General features: G+C 36.6%; 1 protein-coding gene across 2 annotated transcripts; it reads left to right on the top strand.

Moving 5' to 3' along the window:
* Positions 1 to 1205: 1205 nt before the first annotated feature.
* LOC113044070 (SWI/SNF-related matrix-associated actin-dependent regulator of chromatin subfamily A member 5-like) lies at positions 1206 to 10961 on the top strand. 2 transcript variants are annotated; one of them, XM_026203664.1, is made up of 25 exons: positions 1206 to 1265; positions 1370 to 1473; positions 2567 to 2689; positions 2826 to 2992; positions 3980 to 4080; positions 4215 to 4315; positions 4524 to 4703; positions 4786 to 4941; positions 5037 to 5168; positions 5281 to 5349; positions 5938 to 6047; positions 6162 to 6388; positions 6478 to 6599; positions 6679 to 6831; positions 6988 to 7120; positions 7279 to 7427; positions 7534 to 7653; positions 7743 to 7850; positions 7922 to 8035; positions 8595 to 8717; positions 8850 to 8982; positions 9069 to 9187; positions 10081 to 10293; positions 10373 to 10483; positions 10562 to 10961. In XM_026203664.1, exons 2-25 carry the CDS (start codon positions 1396 to 1398, stop codon positions 10748 to 10750), a joined length of 3231 nt encoding a protein of 1076 aa, XP_026059449.1. In that variant the 5' UTR covers positions 1206 to 1265; positions 1370 to 1395; the 3' UTR covers positions 10751 to 10961. The 2 variants fall into 2 exon arrangements, with proteins under 2 accessions (XP_026059449.1, XP_026059450.1); XM_026203665.1 differs by having other exon boundaries at positions 1212 to 1473; positions 10373 to 10489; positions 10567 to 10626.
* The last annotated feature ends 8543 nt before the right edge of the window (positions 10962 to 19504 follow it).

The raw sequence follows: 19504 nt of genomic DNA, 5'->3' as shown, positions 1-19504 counted from the left end.
TTACTAGTAAATATACCATTGTGGTATGTGAATGAGGAAACCGGGAAAATAATTAAAAAAAAACAACAACAACAACATAATGGTATTATTACAGCATTCTTCAAAGTACTTACAATATAAAACAATATAAATATATTCTATCAGAAAACTATTAAAAAATGTACAACCATTTAACAGCTTTAAACCGTATTCTTTGTATTATATGAATTTGCATATGCAGTTTGATTTACTTAAAAAAAAAACTTTTAAAATTGTTTGTTTGTTTTGTTTACTCATTTTGGCAACAGTAATATATATTTCTTATCAACAAAATTAACATTCCTAAAAACAGTGCACAACCCAATATATATATATAAGTACCGTTTCCAAGATATGCACATATTGATTTTTCTTTTTAATTTGGCAACAAAATAAACATTTACACGAATTAAGACAAACATTTTTTTAAACAATACAATTATAAATGGACTATTATACTATATGAAATGTGTATTTATTTTATTTTAGATTTTTGTTATAGCTGTGAAACAAGCACATACATTCATTCAGACAAGAACAGTTTAACTCAGCTATGCTATTGGGGCATATTGTCACGTTTAAAAAATATGCACATTAAAAAAGTGCTACAATGTAAATAGATATTCTATCAACACACTACTTAAATAATTTGTAACCGTTAACAGCTTTAAACTCTATTCATTTTAATAGTTGTAAGAACTGCTGAGATAAACTTTTTAAAAAACAATAACATGTTTTATTTTGTTTTGTTTACTAAATTAGGTTCAGTATGTAATTTTGGCAACAGTAAAATATATTTATTCTTACAAAAATGAACATTCCTAAACAACAACACACATACCCCAATTTTTTTTTTTTTTAGATAAATAGATTTGCAAAGTTTTTTTTTGTAAATAAATGGATGGCCTCAAGAGATATGTGGCACGTATTAATTTTTCTTTTTCATTTTTGCAGCCAAAAATGAACAGCAAAGACAACATTTATTGGACTAAAGACAAACGAAATATTTTAAACAATAGATTTATACAATGATTATTGTATTAACTGTACTAAAACGTACACTTCTGAGGTATTGCAAATCCTTTTTTTTTTTGTACTTTTTTTTAAAGAGTTCAAATATCTATCAACATCTTAATAAAAAAAATGAATGACGTCACGCGCGTCTGAAATCTCGCGATAGGTTGTGGCCGGGCCCGTTTTGCGGGAACAGTGTCAACAGAAAAGCCGGGGGCCGTGAATGACTCGTGGTGAGCTTGCTCTATCTGGGCAATATTTTGAAACTTCCCAATCAAACCTATACACCTTTTCGGCTATTCGGACCTGTTTTGAACGGAATTACCCGTGTCCATAGTGAAACAACGGAATTAGCAGACCATCATGTCTCAAACCGAGAGCAGCATGGAGCAGCAGCGGGAAGAAGAGCCGAGCCAACTCGACTCGGCCGGTCCGGCGGAGGTGAGCGCTTCTTCCCCATCCTCTCTCACTAATAATTAAGTTACACCCCAGTTCACCTGGGACTTTAAAACACAGACTAATGAAGCTGGAGACGAGGAGACGACGAACCATCCGATCGCTGCTCTCTGAAGAGTAACGTTAGCTGAAAGTTTTGGTTAGCATGTATTGTTCCGGCTCAGATGAATAGATTAGCAGATCGGCGACCATTTTCACACTCATAACAACATCTGATCACTGTATAATCTGGATGGAGTCAGACAGATGGAAGGTGCCGATGTGTTGTTATCGTCTAAATAAACTTGACATTAAAAGTGTTGTTATTCTGCTACTTTTTATAGCGGCACTTTATTAAATTAACCATGATTTGCCGTGTTGGTCTGGCAGGTACATTTTTATGGCTTGAGTTTCAGTTATCCATTTGCACTTCTCCGTATTTTAGACTTTATTCAAAATAAAAGTTCCGTTCTGTGGGTTTTCATGTGACGTACCTGTTGTGTGACCCTAAACAGTGAATTACCCGCCGTCGGAAAGATGAGATGCCACAAAATTCACCGCACAATGACATTTATTAGACGTACTTTAATGCTTACTATCTTGTCGTTTAGGCGTAGTTTAAACCAGTGTACTGCTTTCAGTAACCGCGTTATTAAATTGAAATCGCGTTAGCGAACGTGTCGATAGTTTGAGGTCATTTGTAAATCATTAAACTAGAACGCCCGAATATAAAATGTATGTTTATCTTATTGAAAACGGATTCAAAATACTGACGTAATTGTGCCCTAGTGGGCGTATCCAAAATATTGTCCAATCGAATGCTTCTTGAGTGAACTATCACTGCTGACCTTTAAAGTCGGCATGCAATGAAAATTCACTAATTTTTCATGTGCATGTTGGAGATCTTTTATAAATTTAATTTAATTTTATAAATCACAAATGCTGTAAATTGAATTAAAGTATATCACAATATGTACAAAAGACTATCACTTGGGAAATATCAACAACAACAAAAAAAGATACTGTCCATCAATTTTGTCTCAAGTAATTTATAATTTTTCTTGCAGTTCAATAATTAGTTATATTATTTCTCTTTAAGGACGATGCTTCAGAAAGCGGTCAAGATGAAGCATCGGATACAGCAATGGATAGTGAAGCGCAGTCGTCATCCCCTCCCTTGGCCAAGGAAAAAGACCAGCCGGGTGGATATGAAGAAAAAGTGGTAATGCATTTAGCCTTCCATTAAAAAAAACTAAGTTAATTGAGGTATAAAGTGCATAAGCTGGTTATACAAGAATGTTAATCCGTAAGTAGAGACAAAGTTGTGTGTATTGTTGACTTCTGCTTCGTTTCAACAGAAAACAGACCGGACCAACAGATTCGAGTACCTCCTGAAGCAAACTGAAGTGTTTGCTCATTTCATCCAACCAGCTGCCCAGAAGACCCCAACTTCACCTCTAAAGATGAAGCCTGGCCGCCCTCGCATAAAAAAAGATGAGAAGCAGAACCTGCTCTCTGCTGGAGAGTGAGTTTGTCCACACTGTTCCAGCAGACGTTTTCCCATCCGTTTTCTCCATAAAGATCATGCTGCCAGTGATATAGATGTTTAACAACTTCATATGTTATTAAAAGTACATTTTCCATGGAGCGAAATAATAGGAAAGCTACTTGAGGGAACACTTTTGTTTCCTAGAGTGACTGACTGTAATTTCAATTTTAATGCAGTTTAACAGCAAAATATTATGCGTTTTTTTTTTTTTTGTACTCTGTTTTGTCTTTTGTGTTAGTGTTATATCTTTATGTAATTTCTCTTAGTAATATTAGTTGTGTAATATTTTTTATTTAGTAATTATATTAGTATTAAAGTCCTGTTAATTAGGGCTGGATCAGACTATTCAATTATTCGAATATACGTTCGGTGGGTTGGCATTCGATTTTCAATTTTGAGATTCGGATAATCTTAAATTTGTGTCCAAATTGTGCATCCCTGCAGACTTGCAGAGCAAAACTTGTAGTTTTTATTATTTTTTTTAAGTCACAGTTTAAATTGAAATTATAATTACCGTATTTTTCGGACTATAAGTCGCACCTGAATATAAGTCGCATCAGTCCAAAAATACGTCATGATGAGGAAAAAAAACATATATAAGTGGCACTGGACTATAAGTCGCATTTATTTAGAACCAAGAGAAAACATTACCGTCTACAGCCGCGAGAGGGAGCTCTATGTCTTCAGTGTAGACTACAGGAGCACTGAGCAGCATAGAGCGCCCTCTCCTGGCTCTAGACGGTAATGTTTTCTCTTGGTTCATGTCTCTTAGTTCATTTCTCTCAGTTCATGTCAAATTAATTTTGATAAATAAGTCGCACCTGACTATAAGTCGCAGGACCAGCCAAACTATGAAAAAAAAGTGCGACTTATAGTCCGGAAAATACAGAATTTTTTTTTTCCTGTAAATCATGCTGCTCTATGTAGTGCACTTATTATCTGTTTAATTCTGTTGTTTTTTAGTAACCGCCACCGTCGGACTGAGCAGGAGGAGGATGAGGAGCTGCTGAATGAAAACAGCAAGGCCACCAGCGTTTGCACACGTTTTGATGATTCGCCTTCCTGTGAGTTAAACGCACACTAAAGCCCTGAATCTCTTTTTATAAACATTTAGAACCATGATCTTGTATGAAATGAGGTCAAAGGCCTCTCGGTAATTAAGGAAAGCTTATTGTTGCCAATGAACGTTTATTAACAGATGTAAAAAATGGCAAACTGAGAGACTACCAAGTGCGTGGACTGAACTGGCTCATTTCCCTCTATGAGAACGGAATCAACGGGATCCTTGCTGATGAAATGGTATGAGTCACTCCACCCATTGATTTATTCTCCTTTTAGTAGTAAATGAAGAAATATATAATCGTTTTGCATTTAAGAGGTGGATTCCAAGCATCTTGAAGTTATGGAAACTCCCATAGTCCACTTTTCTTTTCAGCACTCAGAAATTGGTTTTAATCTGTGCCCATTACAAATGGCTCACACTTAATGTCTGCTCTTGTCCCATCAGGGTCTTGGTAAGACTCTACAGACCATCTCTCTGTTGGGCTACATGAAGCATTATAGAAACATTCCTGGACCTCACATGGTTCTGGTGCCCAAATCCACCCTGTATAACTGGATGAACGAGTTCAAGCGATGGGTTCCCTCTCTGCGAGCTGTCTGCCTCATCGGTGACAGGGATGAACGAGTAAGTAGGGATTCCTGGGGTCTTATTATGTAGAGTTTAAACTATCATAAACTGTCCCATCTAATAAGACTTCTGGTTGCAGACGGCTTTTGTCCGTGACACGCTGCTGCCAGGCGAGTGGGATGTGTGCGTGACTTCCTATGAGATGGTTATCATCGAGAGGGCCGTCTTCAAAAAGTTCAACTGGAGATACCTGGTTATTGATGAGGCTCACCGTATCAAGAATGAGAAATCAAAGGTGGGCAGTTGCATCCATCTGCAGCATGTGTGATGGATTGTGAGTCCCTGGTTTCCTTTAGTCTTAAAGTAACCTAGTAAAGTTTGTTCTCTCAGCTTTCAGAGATTGTGAGAGAGTTCAAGACCACGAATCGATTGCTGCTGACGGGAACCCCACTACAGAACAACCTTCACGAGCTTTGGGCGCTGCTGAACTTCCTGCTGCCTGACGTCTTCAACTCCTCAGAGGTGCCACTTCTTTCTTGCATACTGCCACTAGAACTCTGGCATAAGTACATGTTGTGAAGGCTTTTGAAATTTCCTTGTAATGAATGCCAGTTTGTCATTTCCTTTTGTGCAGGATTTTGATTCCTGGTTTGACACCAATAACTGTCTGGGAGACACAAAACTGGTGGAACGTCTGCATACTGTGAGTACATTGTCCTTTGACTCCTACAGTATGTAGAGAATTATAGCTTGATCAAGTGTGACAATATATTTTGAAAATATACAGTAATTTTTGGATTGAGAAATATAAGCATATGGTCCTAAAACAGGCTTGATTTGAATGCTACATGAATGCTAAATTAAAAAAAAAAAAATGTAAATGAAACATTTCAAATGTATTTTTATATATTTTATACATACAATGGTATTTAATATATTAAGAGTGTTAATAAAAACATTTAAAGTGAGAATAGATTTACGCAAAACATGTATTTAATTTTATTTTATTTAAAGTATTTATTTAAAATATTGAGAATGTTAATAAAAATGTTTTTTTTTTTTTTTTTGAAATTATTTAATTTTCATTGTGCATTCCAATTAATCTCAATCATACTGCAGTCGGGTTATTTTGATTAGGTAAAAAATAACTAATAAATACAGCTAACACAATAAAACACAAAAATATAGATTTTTGAAAATTGAAAAAAAAAAACTATCTATCTATCCATGTATCCATCTATCTATTTAAAATACATTAAACTTGTAACTAACAAATCTCCTGATGGTAAAGGTACTCCGTCCATTCCTGCTGAGGCGTATCAAAGCCGATGTGGAGAAGTCTCTCCTCCCCAAAAAGGAAATCAAGATGTATATTGGGCTCAGCAAGATGCAGAGAGAATGGTAAATATTATTAATACTGATGTATGTCTGAAATATCTTTCTAGGTTGGTTTACCAGGCGTTTTTTAGATAAATAGCTCAAAGTAAATAATGAGCTGTTATAATTTGCCTTTAGGTACACCAAGATTTTGATGAAGGACATCGACATTCTGAACTCTGCTGGGAAGATGGATAAAATGCGTCTGTTGAACGTACTGATGCAGCTCAGGAAGTGCTGCAACCACCCTTACTTGTTCGACGGAGCGGAGCCTGGCCCGCCCTACACCACCGACCTCCACCTGGTGGTCAACAGCGGAAAGATGGTGGTACTGGACAAGCTGCTGCCCAAGCTCAAAGAGCAAGGTGACCGTCCGACATGCTTCACGGGGGATAACGGTAAATTGTCCCGACATGTTGTTTTTAACATGGCTCGTTTTGTTTTCTTCCTGCAGGTTCCCGTGTGCTGATCTTCAGTCAGATGACCAGGGTGCTGGACATTCTGGAGGATTACTGTATGTGGCGCAACTACGGTTACTGCCGTCTCGATGGACAGACTCCTCACGAGGAGCGACAGGTGAGAGCGTGATTGAATTGGCCTTCTGTCGTAACTGAAGAGCTCAGTGATAAACGAATGAGTCTGTAACCTTCTTCAGATCTCCATCAACGCCTTCAACGAGCCCAACAGCTCCAAGTTTCTGTTCATGTTGAGCACCAGAGCAGGAGGTCTCGGGATCAATCTGGCGACCGCTGACGTCGTCATCATCTACGACTCGGACTGGAATCCTCAAGTGGATCTTCAGGCTATGGTCACTATGCACTGATTGATTGATTTTCTGTGTTGTTGCTTTGATGTTTGGACTCGTGTAGCATATTGTATTTCTTCCTCTGCCCAAAGTGCTCTTCTCCACAGCAGCATCAGACCTCTTGTAGAATGAAGTGTTCATTGGATTTTCTCTGTTCAGGATCGTGCCCACAGGATTGGTCAAAAGAAACAGGTGCGCGTGTTCCGATTTATCACCGAAAATACAGTGGAGGAAAGAATTGTGGAACGTGCAGAAATGAAGCTCCGCTTAGACTCTATTGTCATTCAACAAGGTAAGATGTGAAACAAGTGAAAGCTACTTTAATAATTTTATACAATTATATTTGACATGTTATTTGTGACAATTTTTCTGATGAATTTTCAAATTTTTCTAATTCATGGTATTGTTATTTTTTTCATTAGTATAGTTAATACCGTTGTTTCCCAACAGGCAGGCTGGTCGATCCCAACACGAGCAAACTGGGCAAAGACGAGATGTTGTCCATCATTCGTCATGGTGCCACTCATGTGTTCGCCTCCAAGGAGAGCGAGATCACCGATGAAGACATCGATGCCATCTTGGAGAGAGGAGAGAAGAAGGTAGGACCCCATCTAGAGAAATTACTTCACAAAGCTGAACTGAAGTGTAAGAAGAATGAAACCGTTAATTTGGAGAAGTGCTCTTCATGACTATTGGTTATTTTAGACGATGGAGATGAAGGAGAAGTTGGCCAATCTTGGAGAAAGCTCGCTGAGGAACTTCACCATGGACACAGAGAACAGCGTGTACAACTTTGAGGGTGAAGACTACAGAGAAAAGAAAAAGGTAATGCATTACCAATCAAATCTCAACAAGTACTTCTCATTATAGTGTAGGGTTTAAAACGGTAGACTTATCTGAACTGACCTCCTCAGGTCATCACTAACTGGATTGAGCCACCCAAGAGAGAGCGCAAGGCCAACTACGCTGTGGATGCTTACTTCAGAGAGGCCCTGCGTGTCAGCGAGCCCAAAGCACCAAAGGTATTCTTAACCCCTTACGCCTGAATTGGAAACCCTAGAGCTGTTTTAATGGCCTTTCTCCTGTTCCTCAGGCTCCCCGTCCTCCCAAACAGCCCAATGTTCAAGATTTCCAGTTCTTTCCCCCTCGGCTTTTTGAGCTGCTGGAGAAAGAGATCCTGTATTACAGGAAGACTATCGGCTACAAGGTGTGTCTACATTTGAGCTCCATGTTGGGGTCCACAAAATTGACACGTTTTACTTTTTTTTTTTTTTTTTTTTTTTTGTGGTTTTGTTTCAAGTCTCATATGCTCACCATGGCTACATTTTTGATCAAAACTACAATAATACTGTGAATTGAATGCATTTCATTTATGTGATGCAAAGCTGAATTTTGAGCATCATTCCTCCAGTCTCCGTTGTCTCATTATCCGTCTATTATGCTGATTCTGTGATTAAATAGGACATTCAAAAGAACAGCTTTTATTTGAAACCGAAATCTTTTGTAACATTAGTAGTGTACTTCTTGCACCCCAAACTTTTGAATGGTAGTGTACTTGGTGCACGCTCTGTGAGAATCTAAATTAGAAATATGGAACATTACACAAGTAGAAAGGACTGCAAATGAAGGTTCATGGTGATTTTAACATTCAGTATGTTCATATATTTGCATGCAGTTCAATGAAGTGGTGAATAATGGTGTAAAAACTCTTCAGAAACAATTCTCCCTACTAAATTTTCCATTGCATGATGTCACTGGACTAACAGGTGCCAAGAAACCCCGATCTGCCCAACTCGGCCCAAATGCAGAAAGAGGAACAGGCCAAGATCGATGAAGCTGAACCACTTAATGAGGAAGAGCTGGAGGAGAAGGAGAACCTCCTCTCACAGGTACATCATTCGTGTGACAGCACACGGGAGTTTACTTCCATGTCTTCTCATATTTGAGAAATCATAGTCTGAATTCAAATGTTTCGATGAAGTTTGTGCAGCAGCTCATGTCAGTGTGTCTTCTGTACTCAGGGCTTTACTATCTGGACCAAGCGTGACTTCAATCAGTTCATCAAGGCCAATGAGAAGTGGGGAAGAGACGACATCGAGAACATCGCCCGTGAGGTCGAGGGCAAAACCCCCGAGGAGGTCATGGAATATTCTGGTAGGTCAATATACGGCTCCATCAGCTCACTGCTCAACCGTATACAGGAAGTGTGTGATTAAGATGTGTTTGATGCTTGTGTGCAGCTGTGTTCTGGGAGCGCTGCAATGAGCTGCAGGACATTGAGAAGATCATGGCTCAGATCGAGAGAGGAGAGGCCCGAATCCAGAGGAGGATCAGCATCAAGAAAGCACTGGACTCTAAAGTGAGCCACCCTCGCCATCCTTTTCTCAGCAAAGAGTTTAGGTTCGGTTTTATTTGAAGGTGACCCTGTTACAGTGAGTTAGTTATACATTTAAGTCCAGAGAAACTGACTTTAGTGTTAGGATCTGGTTTAGGGTTAGTTGCATGTCTTTATTCATAATTTACTTTTATTACTAGTAAGTACATGTAACAAGGGCACTGTAAACAATTATGAATATTATACATTTATATTATAAATATAAAGTGTTACCAGGATTTATAGTTCAGAGCAGGGATGTCATAGTTAGCTAAAACCAAACCTTTTCTGTTATTTAAAATAAACTAAAAAGAAATGTATACATATTTCAGGTAGCATAATCATTTCATTTAGTTTACATCCTAAATAACTAAAACTAAATAAACTAAAACTAATTAATACAAATTAATACTATAGACATAAAATAAAATAAAAACTGATGAAAGCACCCAACAAAATTAGTGAAACTTAACCATTTAAAGTGACAATATAAAGCGTTCTAATCAAAATATTAACAAAACTGTTTTCGTATATAAATCATACTGAAATATTTACAATTCTAAGGCATCAAAATTATTCTAGTATGCTGCTTTGCATTTATTATTATTTAATCAATGTTAAACCATACCTTTCAGTTTTCCTTACAATAGAAAGTTCCAAAGTAAAAAAACAAAAACAAACTATAAATAAATAAACTAAATATAATAAATACATATGATAAAAAACATAACTAATAAAACACACCACTCCACAATTACTAAAATTTAAGTAAAAAAAAAAGAAGAAAGAATCCAATGCAGAATATTTACAAACTATATTAGTATAAGATCCTAAAATGGCACTGATTGGAAGGTATAATGTCTTGTTTTCCTCTTCAGATTGGCCGTTATAAGGCGCCGTTCCATCAGCTCAGGATCTCGTACGGCACCAACAAAGGCAAGAACTACACCGAGGAGGAGGATCGCTTTCTCATCTGCATGCTGCACAAACTGGGCTTTGACAAGGAGAGCGTTTACGATGAGCTGCGCCAGTGCATACGCAACTCGCCCCAGTTTCGCTTCGACTGGTTCCTCAAGTCCCGCACGGCCATGGTGAGCTGTGTGCCATATCACGAGCAATCGTACAATATTCATCCATTCAGAATGTCCTGACACTGTTATGTAACCGCAGGAGCTTCAGAGGAGATGTAACACACTGATCACGCTCATCGAGAGGGAGAACATGGAGCTGGAAGAGCGAGAGAAAGCAGAGAAGAAGAAGAGGGGCCCTCGCACATCTTCGGTAACTGCTGGCGAAACTGAAGATTGAGCTCTGAAGCTGGAGAGGAATTTTTAATGACTTGTCTGTTTTTCCCCATAGGCCAGAAACGCAAGCAGGATGCGTCCTCAGAAGGACGTGGCCGCAAGAAGAAGCTCAAATTGTGATGGGCGTCACCTCACTTGGCGAGGACCTTCAGTGACCTTCAGCGATTCTGGCATTTGTTGTTACGGGTCCCACTCATGTACTGTATGGATTTGCAGCACTGAACCTTGCCTCCAAGTAACTTGACCTTTTTAAACAAGGTGTAGGGTTGTAAATTAGATCTTTCTTTTAGCTAAAGTGCAACGGCTGTGCTGTCAGATGTTTTGTATTTATGCCAACTTTTTTTTTTTTTAACCACATTCCATTTGCTTGTATGTGTTGGATTTGCCGTCTTTCCCTCATCATTAGAGTCTTCAGTATTGTCTCTGTATCCTCAGTTGAATAGTCAATTGGAACATGACTAATAAATGTTGTTTTTTTATAAACACTGCTCCGTATGATTCCTCCAAATAAATGTAATCTCTTCCTCTTGTATGTTAATGTAGCATTGATATTCATATTCAGCCACTATACAGAGAGCTTTGGTATCAAAGCCTGGAATAATGTTTGAGGATTGCTTAAGAAAAATCCTCAAGGAAAGGAAAAGCTAAGGTGGAGTTAAATGAGATTTTTGTACTGAAGGTCTTGTACAGAGGCTCTTTTGTGTTCTTGGAAACTTAATAATGATCCATCTCATGCTTCTCTCTCGCAGTCCCTTTTAATAAGGATTCAACTCAAACCTCCTCAGCAGTCATTTCACTTCAGATGACAATTCCAAAGAAATAGGTTTTTGTTTTTAAACCCACCAAAATTGTTACTCCTATTTACCATTTGTGGAGATTTTTTTTAATACTAGCAAAAAATAAAATCTAATGGTAATATAAATCGCGCAAAACAAGGAAACAAGTTATTTTATGTTTAATAGGCTTGGGCGCCGCGTTGCATTCTGGGACGTGGCGGCCATGTTGATGGCATCGCGAATGTAAACATACAGCAAGTCGAACGAGAAGAAACAGTTCGGAGAAAGAAAAAAAGATGTAAAAATCGCGAAAAGGTTGTGGGATTTACAGGGATACGTTTAACCGTTTGGATCCATATAAAAAATTCCAAACAAAGAGTGGAGCATCGACGACAACTTGCTGCCGCACTTTTGCATCACAGATATCTTCGGCTCCCTTGTTGTTTTGTTAGTGCCTACACTTCTGAAAAGTTCATAAGCTAGGAGTCACTGGAAACTCATGTGCAGTTCACTAATGGATGGGTTCAGGAGCTGCAGATCATAAAGCGTCTCTAGAGTAACATGCAACGTAGAACGCGCATGCGCGGTGACCTCAGACATCTCTGCGCGAGGAATCGACGACGGGTGATTTCTGAGGTGATACTGAATGGTAAGAAGAACGGTATCATAATAATATTAAAACCTGGAAGTTATACAAAAATGCATATATTTATTTATTTAATAAATGTTTATTTAAATAGTCAGAAAAAATGTAGCTATTGCCATGAACAATTTTTTGAGGCTGCAGTTTTTTCTTGTGCATTCATTCTCTAAAAAAAACGTCACTTAATTGCAAATGATCTACTCTGATGTTGAAAATGTGGGTTGATTCACAAGGTGGTGCTATCGCTCTGTTTTTATGGAAAGACTGCAGCAGTGCATCATGTTGTTTAACTGCTGAATATGGCCTGGTCCTGAGTAAAACATAACCATAAATGATAACCTCATAAACGTCTCCATCCATGAATAATCTTGTTGAAGTAATAGGGCTTTTATTGTGTTTGTTTGCTGAATCAATACGAATGTCTGAGCACTCTTGGCAATACAAAACTCTTTTTAAGTAACAATTAAAATACCCTAACAATATTGATTTTACATTAGCTGCCTCAGCTCTTAAAATAAGCTGAATAGTTCCCCTCTAGTCCCTTTTATATAAGTTTTGAGGTTTTTAACACTTGTGTTTTCACCCAATCCTGCAGTTTGTTGCAGCACATCTCTGTTTTCTGAATAATCCTATCATCTTCTGTTTTTGTGATCAGCGTTAATCACACAAATTGCAAGTGCAATGAATTGATTAGACTGTGGACATGAATGATCCTGTGGTACGTCGTTGTCCCTCAATGCATTGGAAGTGAATGGCTGAATGAAGCTTCAGTCGCTCCTCATTGAGGATGTGAATGAGATTAAAGATGCTGCACAGAACTCCTGGTGAATGGGAAAAAGAGGACGTATTGATCAAACACACCCCTGTGATGTATCACTGACCATTGGTCTGTTTCTCTAAATGCAATAACTGAGGCTGGAGAAGAAAGCAGCGGGAAACACAATTTCGGAAAACACACCAGGGGTAATAACAATCAGTTTTGTTCTGCTGTCTGTTATATTGTTGTTTTTGGGATATCAGAGTTTAAAGGCTGATGCCAGGAACTCCAAGGACAAATGTTAAAATGCCTTACTTTGTATTCTGAGAGCTGAAAATGTATATTTTATCAATATATGGACCCTTCTGGAAAGATTGACATAGTTGGTTCCCAGCTTTTGTTATGTATATTGATCCTAGCATGTGGTGCTGCTTTTTAACTAGTTTAACCACCCAGAGTTAACCAGCTTCAGCAGAAAGCTACCATGGTGTAGAAAAGAACACTGACATGGAAATAAAACTAGACACAAATTCATCTTTTGGTGACATACAGATCATATGTAAAGACAAAGACTTCTCATTCAGAAACACACACACAATTATTTGACTATTAACCTTATTGCAAATATTTTAATGTACCGGGGTGGACATTTAATACATGCATACATACATAAAATATTTTGTTTATGAAATGTTTTATTTAATGAAAAATATATTTATATTAAAAAGGAAGATTTTTATTAAAAAGCAATATTTATTAAATATAAATTTACTTATTTGTTAAAAAACAATGCATTTATTTATTATTTATTTAAACATTTATATTTTATGTATTAATTATGGATGATTAGTAAATATTAATTTAATTGTAAAAAAAAAAAGTAACTTTGTCTCTGGTTTGGTTTAATCTTTTTTATATATATATTCTTATTAAAAATGAATATTTTATTATTAAAATTGGAACTTTTAAATATTAAATATGAATATTTGTGTTTGTGAGCTTTGAACCTGATCAGAAAATTAAGCTGTTGTTTTCAGCAAAGGGAATTATTTTCTTTTTTTCATTTGAATTATTTTCATTGTGTTCAGTAATGGGGTCAGGCAGGGGTTACAGTCAGGCAGCTTTTAGTGAGCACTGCTAATGTGCATGAGTCCTGGCTGAGACGTTTCTTCCTCTTCTCTTCACTGTCTTGTTTACAGTCACCTGTTCTTATGAATAATGCAGCGTCTCCGTTGCGTGCATCGCTCTTAAAGCTCATTTGCCAGCCACATCCCTGAATCTTTTGTGGAGCACATGGTCGATTTAGTTGTGCATTTTAAAAACAAACTGTAAAAAGCCTTTTGACTCCTCTGTTGGACCCTCTGGCGTCCTCTCTGGGCACTTTCTATTTTTAATCCCAGTCTGGCTGGAGGCGAGGAGCTGAAGCCCTGAGGTGTTCAGCCAGAGCCTCTGATGTCAGCTTTGCTGTTGCAGGTTCAACCCATTGAGCTTTAATGGCAGCAGTTTTGGGCTGAGCCTTTGGTGTTGGGTGTTTGCCGACTGATCGTGTGTGATCTCTGCCTTCAGATGATGGGATTTTGAACTCATCTTAGTGCATCTAACCACTCTTGTGTTTGCCACAGTTCAGATACAAATCTGCAGTACAGAATAAGAGAACATCTGTACTTTTTAAAATTGCAGATCTGCTATCCGCAATATTTTGCACATTTAGGACTATAGCAATAAGGATGAACAATTTTGGTTGATTTTAGTAAACAAACCAATTACTGTTCATTTGAATTAGCCAAAATTAGACCATGAACTGAGTGTATAGTGATTGTTGGCATGATTTATAGTAAGTCCTGATCAGCTGGCTGGGTGTTAACAGTTGTGCAGAACACATTGATTTATTCAGTCTTTTCAATACTCTCAAATCTCCGGGGCCCAGGCATTTGTGAGGTGCTTAACATTACCGCTGCTTTTTCAAGTGCTTTTGATGATAACAGATGTTCAAAGGAACGCGTTCAGGATTCCTCTCGCCTTCCTGCAAACCAGCCTAATGTAATGCCGTTCATTATTAAACCAGCAGCGTATATCTCTGCAGCGTGAAATCGAATGCAACACATTCATATCCTGCATTTATCAAGTGACCGCAGGGTCCTGAAGGTAAAGAGACTGTGTGCCGAATAGCAAAATGATCTGTAATAGCCTGTGACGTGAGATTGCAGGAGAATAGACCGACAGATATAACATGCAGTGGAAAGATAAATTCAGTGCATGACTGAGGAGAGTTTCTGGACTTTATCCAACCATCACTCCTTCAGATAAAAACTGTTTAGAATAAAACATACATATATAAGCAATAAAAACTCAAAGTTATTGTGTTTTAATGTTCTAAAAGTCAATATGTGATTATGCATTTAACATACTGAATTTCAATGTTAATCATATTTTTTTTTTAAATAAATCTAATAGGTTAACACTCTTCAGGCTGTTCCCTTGAAAGAATGAGGAAAAGTTCCCATCAGCAAAAATGACTCTGTACCGGTGTTCAAACACTCGGATGGGTTTGACTACGTGATAAAATCTAGACTATGGCAGGCAAAAAAATTACATAAAGAATATGTGCAGAATACATAACGTCCCACTCTATTCTTCACTTCATAACACGGGAATTATAATGAGTTCAGCGCATGGACGTACATTACTGATGTCCCCCGTTCAGACTAAAAGCAATTAGTGTTTACAATGGAAACCTTTATTTGTACTGTAAATAGAAAGGGTGATGTGAGTTTTAGGTCATATAGTGCTGGTGATCATTTGGACCGATACAGGCGTATTAGACGTCCACGTGTGTGATGTTATTCCTCAGTGTGTCTCCTGGTTAATGGGCTGGAAGTTTCCTGGGATTTACCGCACGCTCGTTAAAGGCTGAGATCATCTAAATTAGTGTCTCTGGAGATAGACCGGTCTACAGACATCAGATAAACCCCAATTAGTTCCCCCAGCCAAGATAAATGGCCATATTTTGCATCCCGCTTCATTAATATTCCTTTACATTTTGCCCTGCGTACTACTTACACTTTTCATATCTCCTGTTTTTATTAATTTATAACATCCTCATCACTAAATCTTAAAACCACACTCGGTGGTGTTGTGATTATATTATCCTGGATGATATGGCTGATGTATACACCAAAGTTTTCAGTCATGACATCTTTTGGTAACTATAATGTGCTCTAGTTCATGTATTGTTGAATAGAGTGTTTGAGAAAAAACAACCTGAAGTAAAGCATTTCTAGAATATATTGCAAGTTAGCGGCATACAATCAGAAACTATTCAATGCTTACTGTATTAAATATTCATGTGCTTTGTATAATCACAGGTGCTTTAATGTGCTTTTATGTATTTTGTTTCAGAATGAAGTCTTCATTAGACAAATATAAACATTAATATTGACAAATATTTAAACCGTTGTTCATGCAATTAAAACAGCATTAGCTAAATACTTTTATCTTAAGGACAATATGTTTCAAAGTCTTTGTGTGTGTGTGTGTGTGTGTGTGTGTGTTTCACACAAAAGAAATTCATGCTTGTTTAGAACTTCTTTATTTTTGGTATACTGTATAAATATGAATATTTATTGAATATTTAATATTAATATGTTTGTATTTAATATGAATTGGTCAATTTATGTGTTTTAGAAAATAAATATAGTTTTTATTATTTACTTATTTAGTATGACTACATTTGATATGACTATTAATTTAATAAATTAAATATTAATTTCAATATATGTCATGCAAATATTTATTATTAAGGATTTATTTATTAAATATAAATATTGATTTATTAAAGATGAATATTTATTGATTCATATTTAGTAAATACATGTTTTGTGTTTGTCACAGCTTTTTTGTCTTTTGTTTTAAAATTGTAAATCTGCTAAAAACAGAATATCAATAGTTTAGACATAATCTAATCATCATTATTAATTTCATAAATATGCAAATTGGAACATAAATCCATAGTTTCAGATATGAAAGTGTTTAATGTAGAAAAAGTGTGTGCTGAGAAAAATAAATGGCTGTAGAAAAAATTTCACTCAGAAATTGATTGTCAATATCAAAAAAAGTTACAAAGAAATGGTAAGTAACACAATAGTACAAAATAACTTAAAATGACTGCTGTCATGTTTTACTTACAAGCTAAAAAAATCATTTTTACAGTGTGTTACTAACATGGGTGATTCGAGATTTAATTCAAACTCTCAGAGTTCCTCGAGTTTATTACGATATCCAGTTGCGCAGAAGCATAATTGGTAAGAAAAATTACCAATTTGGAATAAACACATGCAGGGTGAACGGCCAGAATTACTGAGAAAACCGATGACAAGATTGTAATTGGGACCTAGAAAATGCACATAAGTGAAATAGCGCAGCAGTGACAGTGATGGGACGGGACGGGTCGGTGTGTGCACTCTCTGCTGGTGAACCCCTGACATGACTCCTGCGGATGTGACAGTATTTCACAGCTCACTGACGTTCCTATAATTAAATGCCCTGTTAAGCAGCACTCCAGCACCGCAACAGTCAAAGAGTGAATACAGTCCACTAAATGAATAAACTTTTTAATGAGCTCTCGGCTTTCTCAAATATAGCCATTGGCTGATAAACGATGCGCTCCGTGTTCTTGTTTCGTGTCTTAATTTAAGCGGCCCGCAGTTTGTTCAGTGATTAATTGAAACACTCTGCAAATGTGTGTGTGAAATTACATCTATTTATAGAGTCCGAGAGTGTCATACAGACAGACACCAAATGCTTCTCTTTTGCATTCTTTTCTAATGCAACATTTCTCATTAGCAACCTAACATTTTACAGTGTCTCATCAAGTGCACTAATAGACCCTTATTCCTTTGTGATCCTTAACCTTTCTTCCCCTGAAGAAATGAAAGTACGCTTGGCTTTATTTTGCATTGTAACCCTCATCCTTATGTCATCATTTGTCCTGAAGCCTGCTCGCTTTAGCCTGTTTATTTCAACACCATTGTTAAAAGTTAATTGTTAAAGTTAACTTGCACATTCTGTTGCCATTATGTATTGACACGTATGTATCATTCATTTTTCTTATTCATCGATTAGAAGCATCTTTTGGGGAGGGACTGTGGGCGGGTGTATGTAGATCTTTCAATCTAATATCGCAAAATAATATTTTACCTGTGAATTTCAAAAAGAGACAAAATGCTACGGAGAGCAGCAGCTGGGTTTTTGGGTTTTTGTAAGAATCAGGACTGGTAGGAAAACATTTGTGTACTGGTTTCACAATATGATTTTTTTCACTTTTTTATGAGATTTAGGACAAATTCTAAATGGAAAAATGTTTACTTTTATAATTTCTCAGTCAAATTGTTCTCTCTCTCTTCTTTTTTTTATTTTTTATTTTTTAAATGAGATTTAGGAAAAATTTTAAATGGAAAAAGTGTCCTTTTATTATTTCTCAGAGAAAATGCTACACATTTCTTTGTGAAAATGAAATATATCAAACAACAAAAATATTAGTATTATTTTTACACAAATCCCAAATCAGATATAAAAATGAATGAATGAAGGAACAAATGAATGATACAAAAAAAAAAAAAAAACTCTTCATATACTTCAAAACTAAGTGTTTGCCTGTGCTCTTTCCTTGCTTGGATTTTTATTTTTTAAGGAATATTAAAATGCATTTGAAGTAAAAACAGAATTGTTTTAAACATGCTAAAACAGAATTTAGCTTAGTAAAAAGTAGGGCTGGGCGATATGGAGCAAAAAATATATCTCGATATATTTTGCTATATCTCGATATACGATATATATCTCGATATCTTTACAGGAAAAATAACCCCCCTAAAACTACTGCAAAAACAAATATGCCAAATATTACATGTTAAGGGCCCTATGAAACGTTTTATTTTTTTCTTCACCATATGCTTTATTGTTACCTAATTCTGTGTTTTAGCATGTGTAATTATTTAAATGCATAAAAACAACTTAATTAGTTAAAAAAATCTTAAAATAGCCTTAATAGCCTATTCCCTTCAGAAATTCTGTGTATTTACATTTTTCTGGTTGTCAAATGAAGGCATAAAACATTTATTTAATTTATCTTTTAATTATTTAAAATTAAGCAAACTTTATTTTTTGGTAAACAAAGGGGATTTACTATTAAAAATAAAACATGGAAGAAATGTTGTGTGATTATTCCTTAAAAAATATGTTCATTTCATTTTAATAATAGTAGTAGTGGGCTATGTACATTCTGCTGTACAATAGTAATAGATTTCTGTCAAATGCTTTTATTTTGACGGGTTTACCTTTACAGTTCTGTGTATGTGATACTACAGTCTATGATGTGATATGAGCTAGTTTTACTCAAATCAAACGGTCAGATGCTCATGAAGTGACTCTCGGTGCAGTTCTGGAGATGTTCCTCATGTGTTCACATCTTTATCAGTGAGAGGAAAGACGCTGAAATCAGCGCGAGCATCACGCGCTTCCGTGTGTTTAATGAATGAAGACGCGCTTCTGCGCCATTCGTTAACACAGACACGTAGAACATGCAGGATTCATATTTAAATAGACTTTTCTGGGTTAATATTTGCAGATATTAGTCTATATCGCGATTTGATTTAAGTGCATGACCTACTTTTGATAATTCATTCAAAATTTAACCAATTCCGTGACATTCCGCGTTAAACTGTAAATACCGTTTTTATGACTGGATTCCGTCCGCGTTTTCTGCATCGCGGAAATCATTGGGCCCTACGTTAGACATCTGCCTTCTGTTCGTCCTACGCCTTAAAA

This window comes from Carassius auratus, chromosome 26 (assembly GCF_003368295.1).
Source record: "Carassius auratus strain Wakin chromosome 26, ASM336829v1, whole genome shotgun sequence".
Taxonomy (NCBI): Eukaryota; Metazoa; Chordata; class Actinopteri; order Cypriniformes; family Cyprinidae; genus Carassius; species Carassius auratus.
This window is presented reverse-complemented; position numbering and strand designations above follow the sequence as displayed.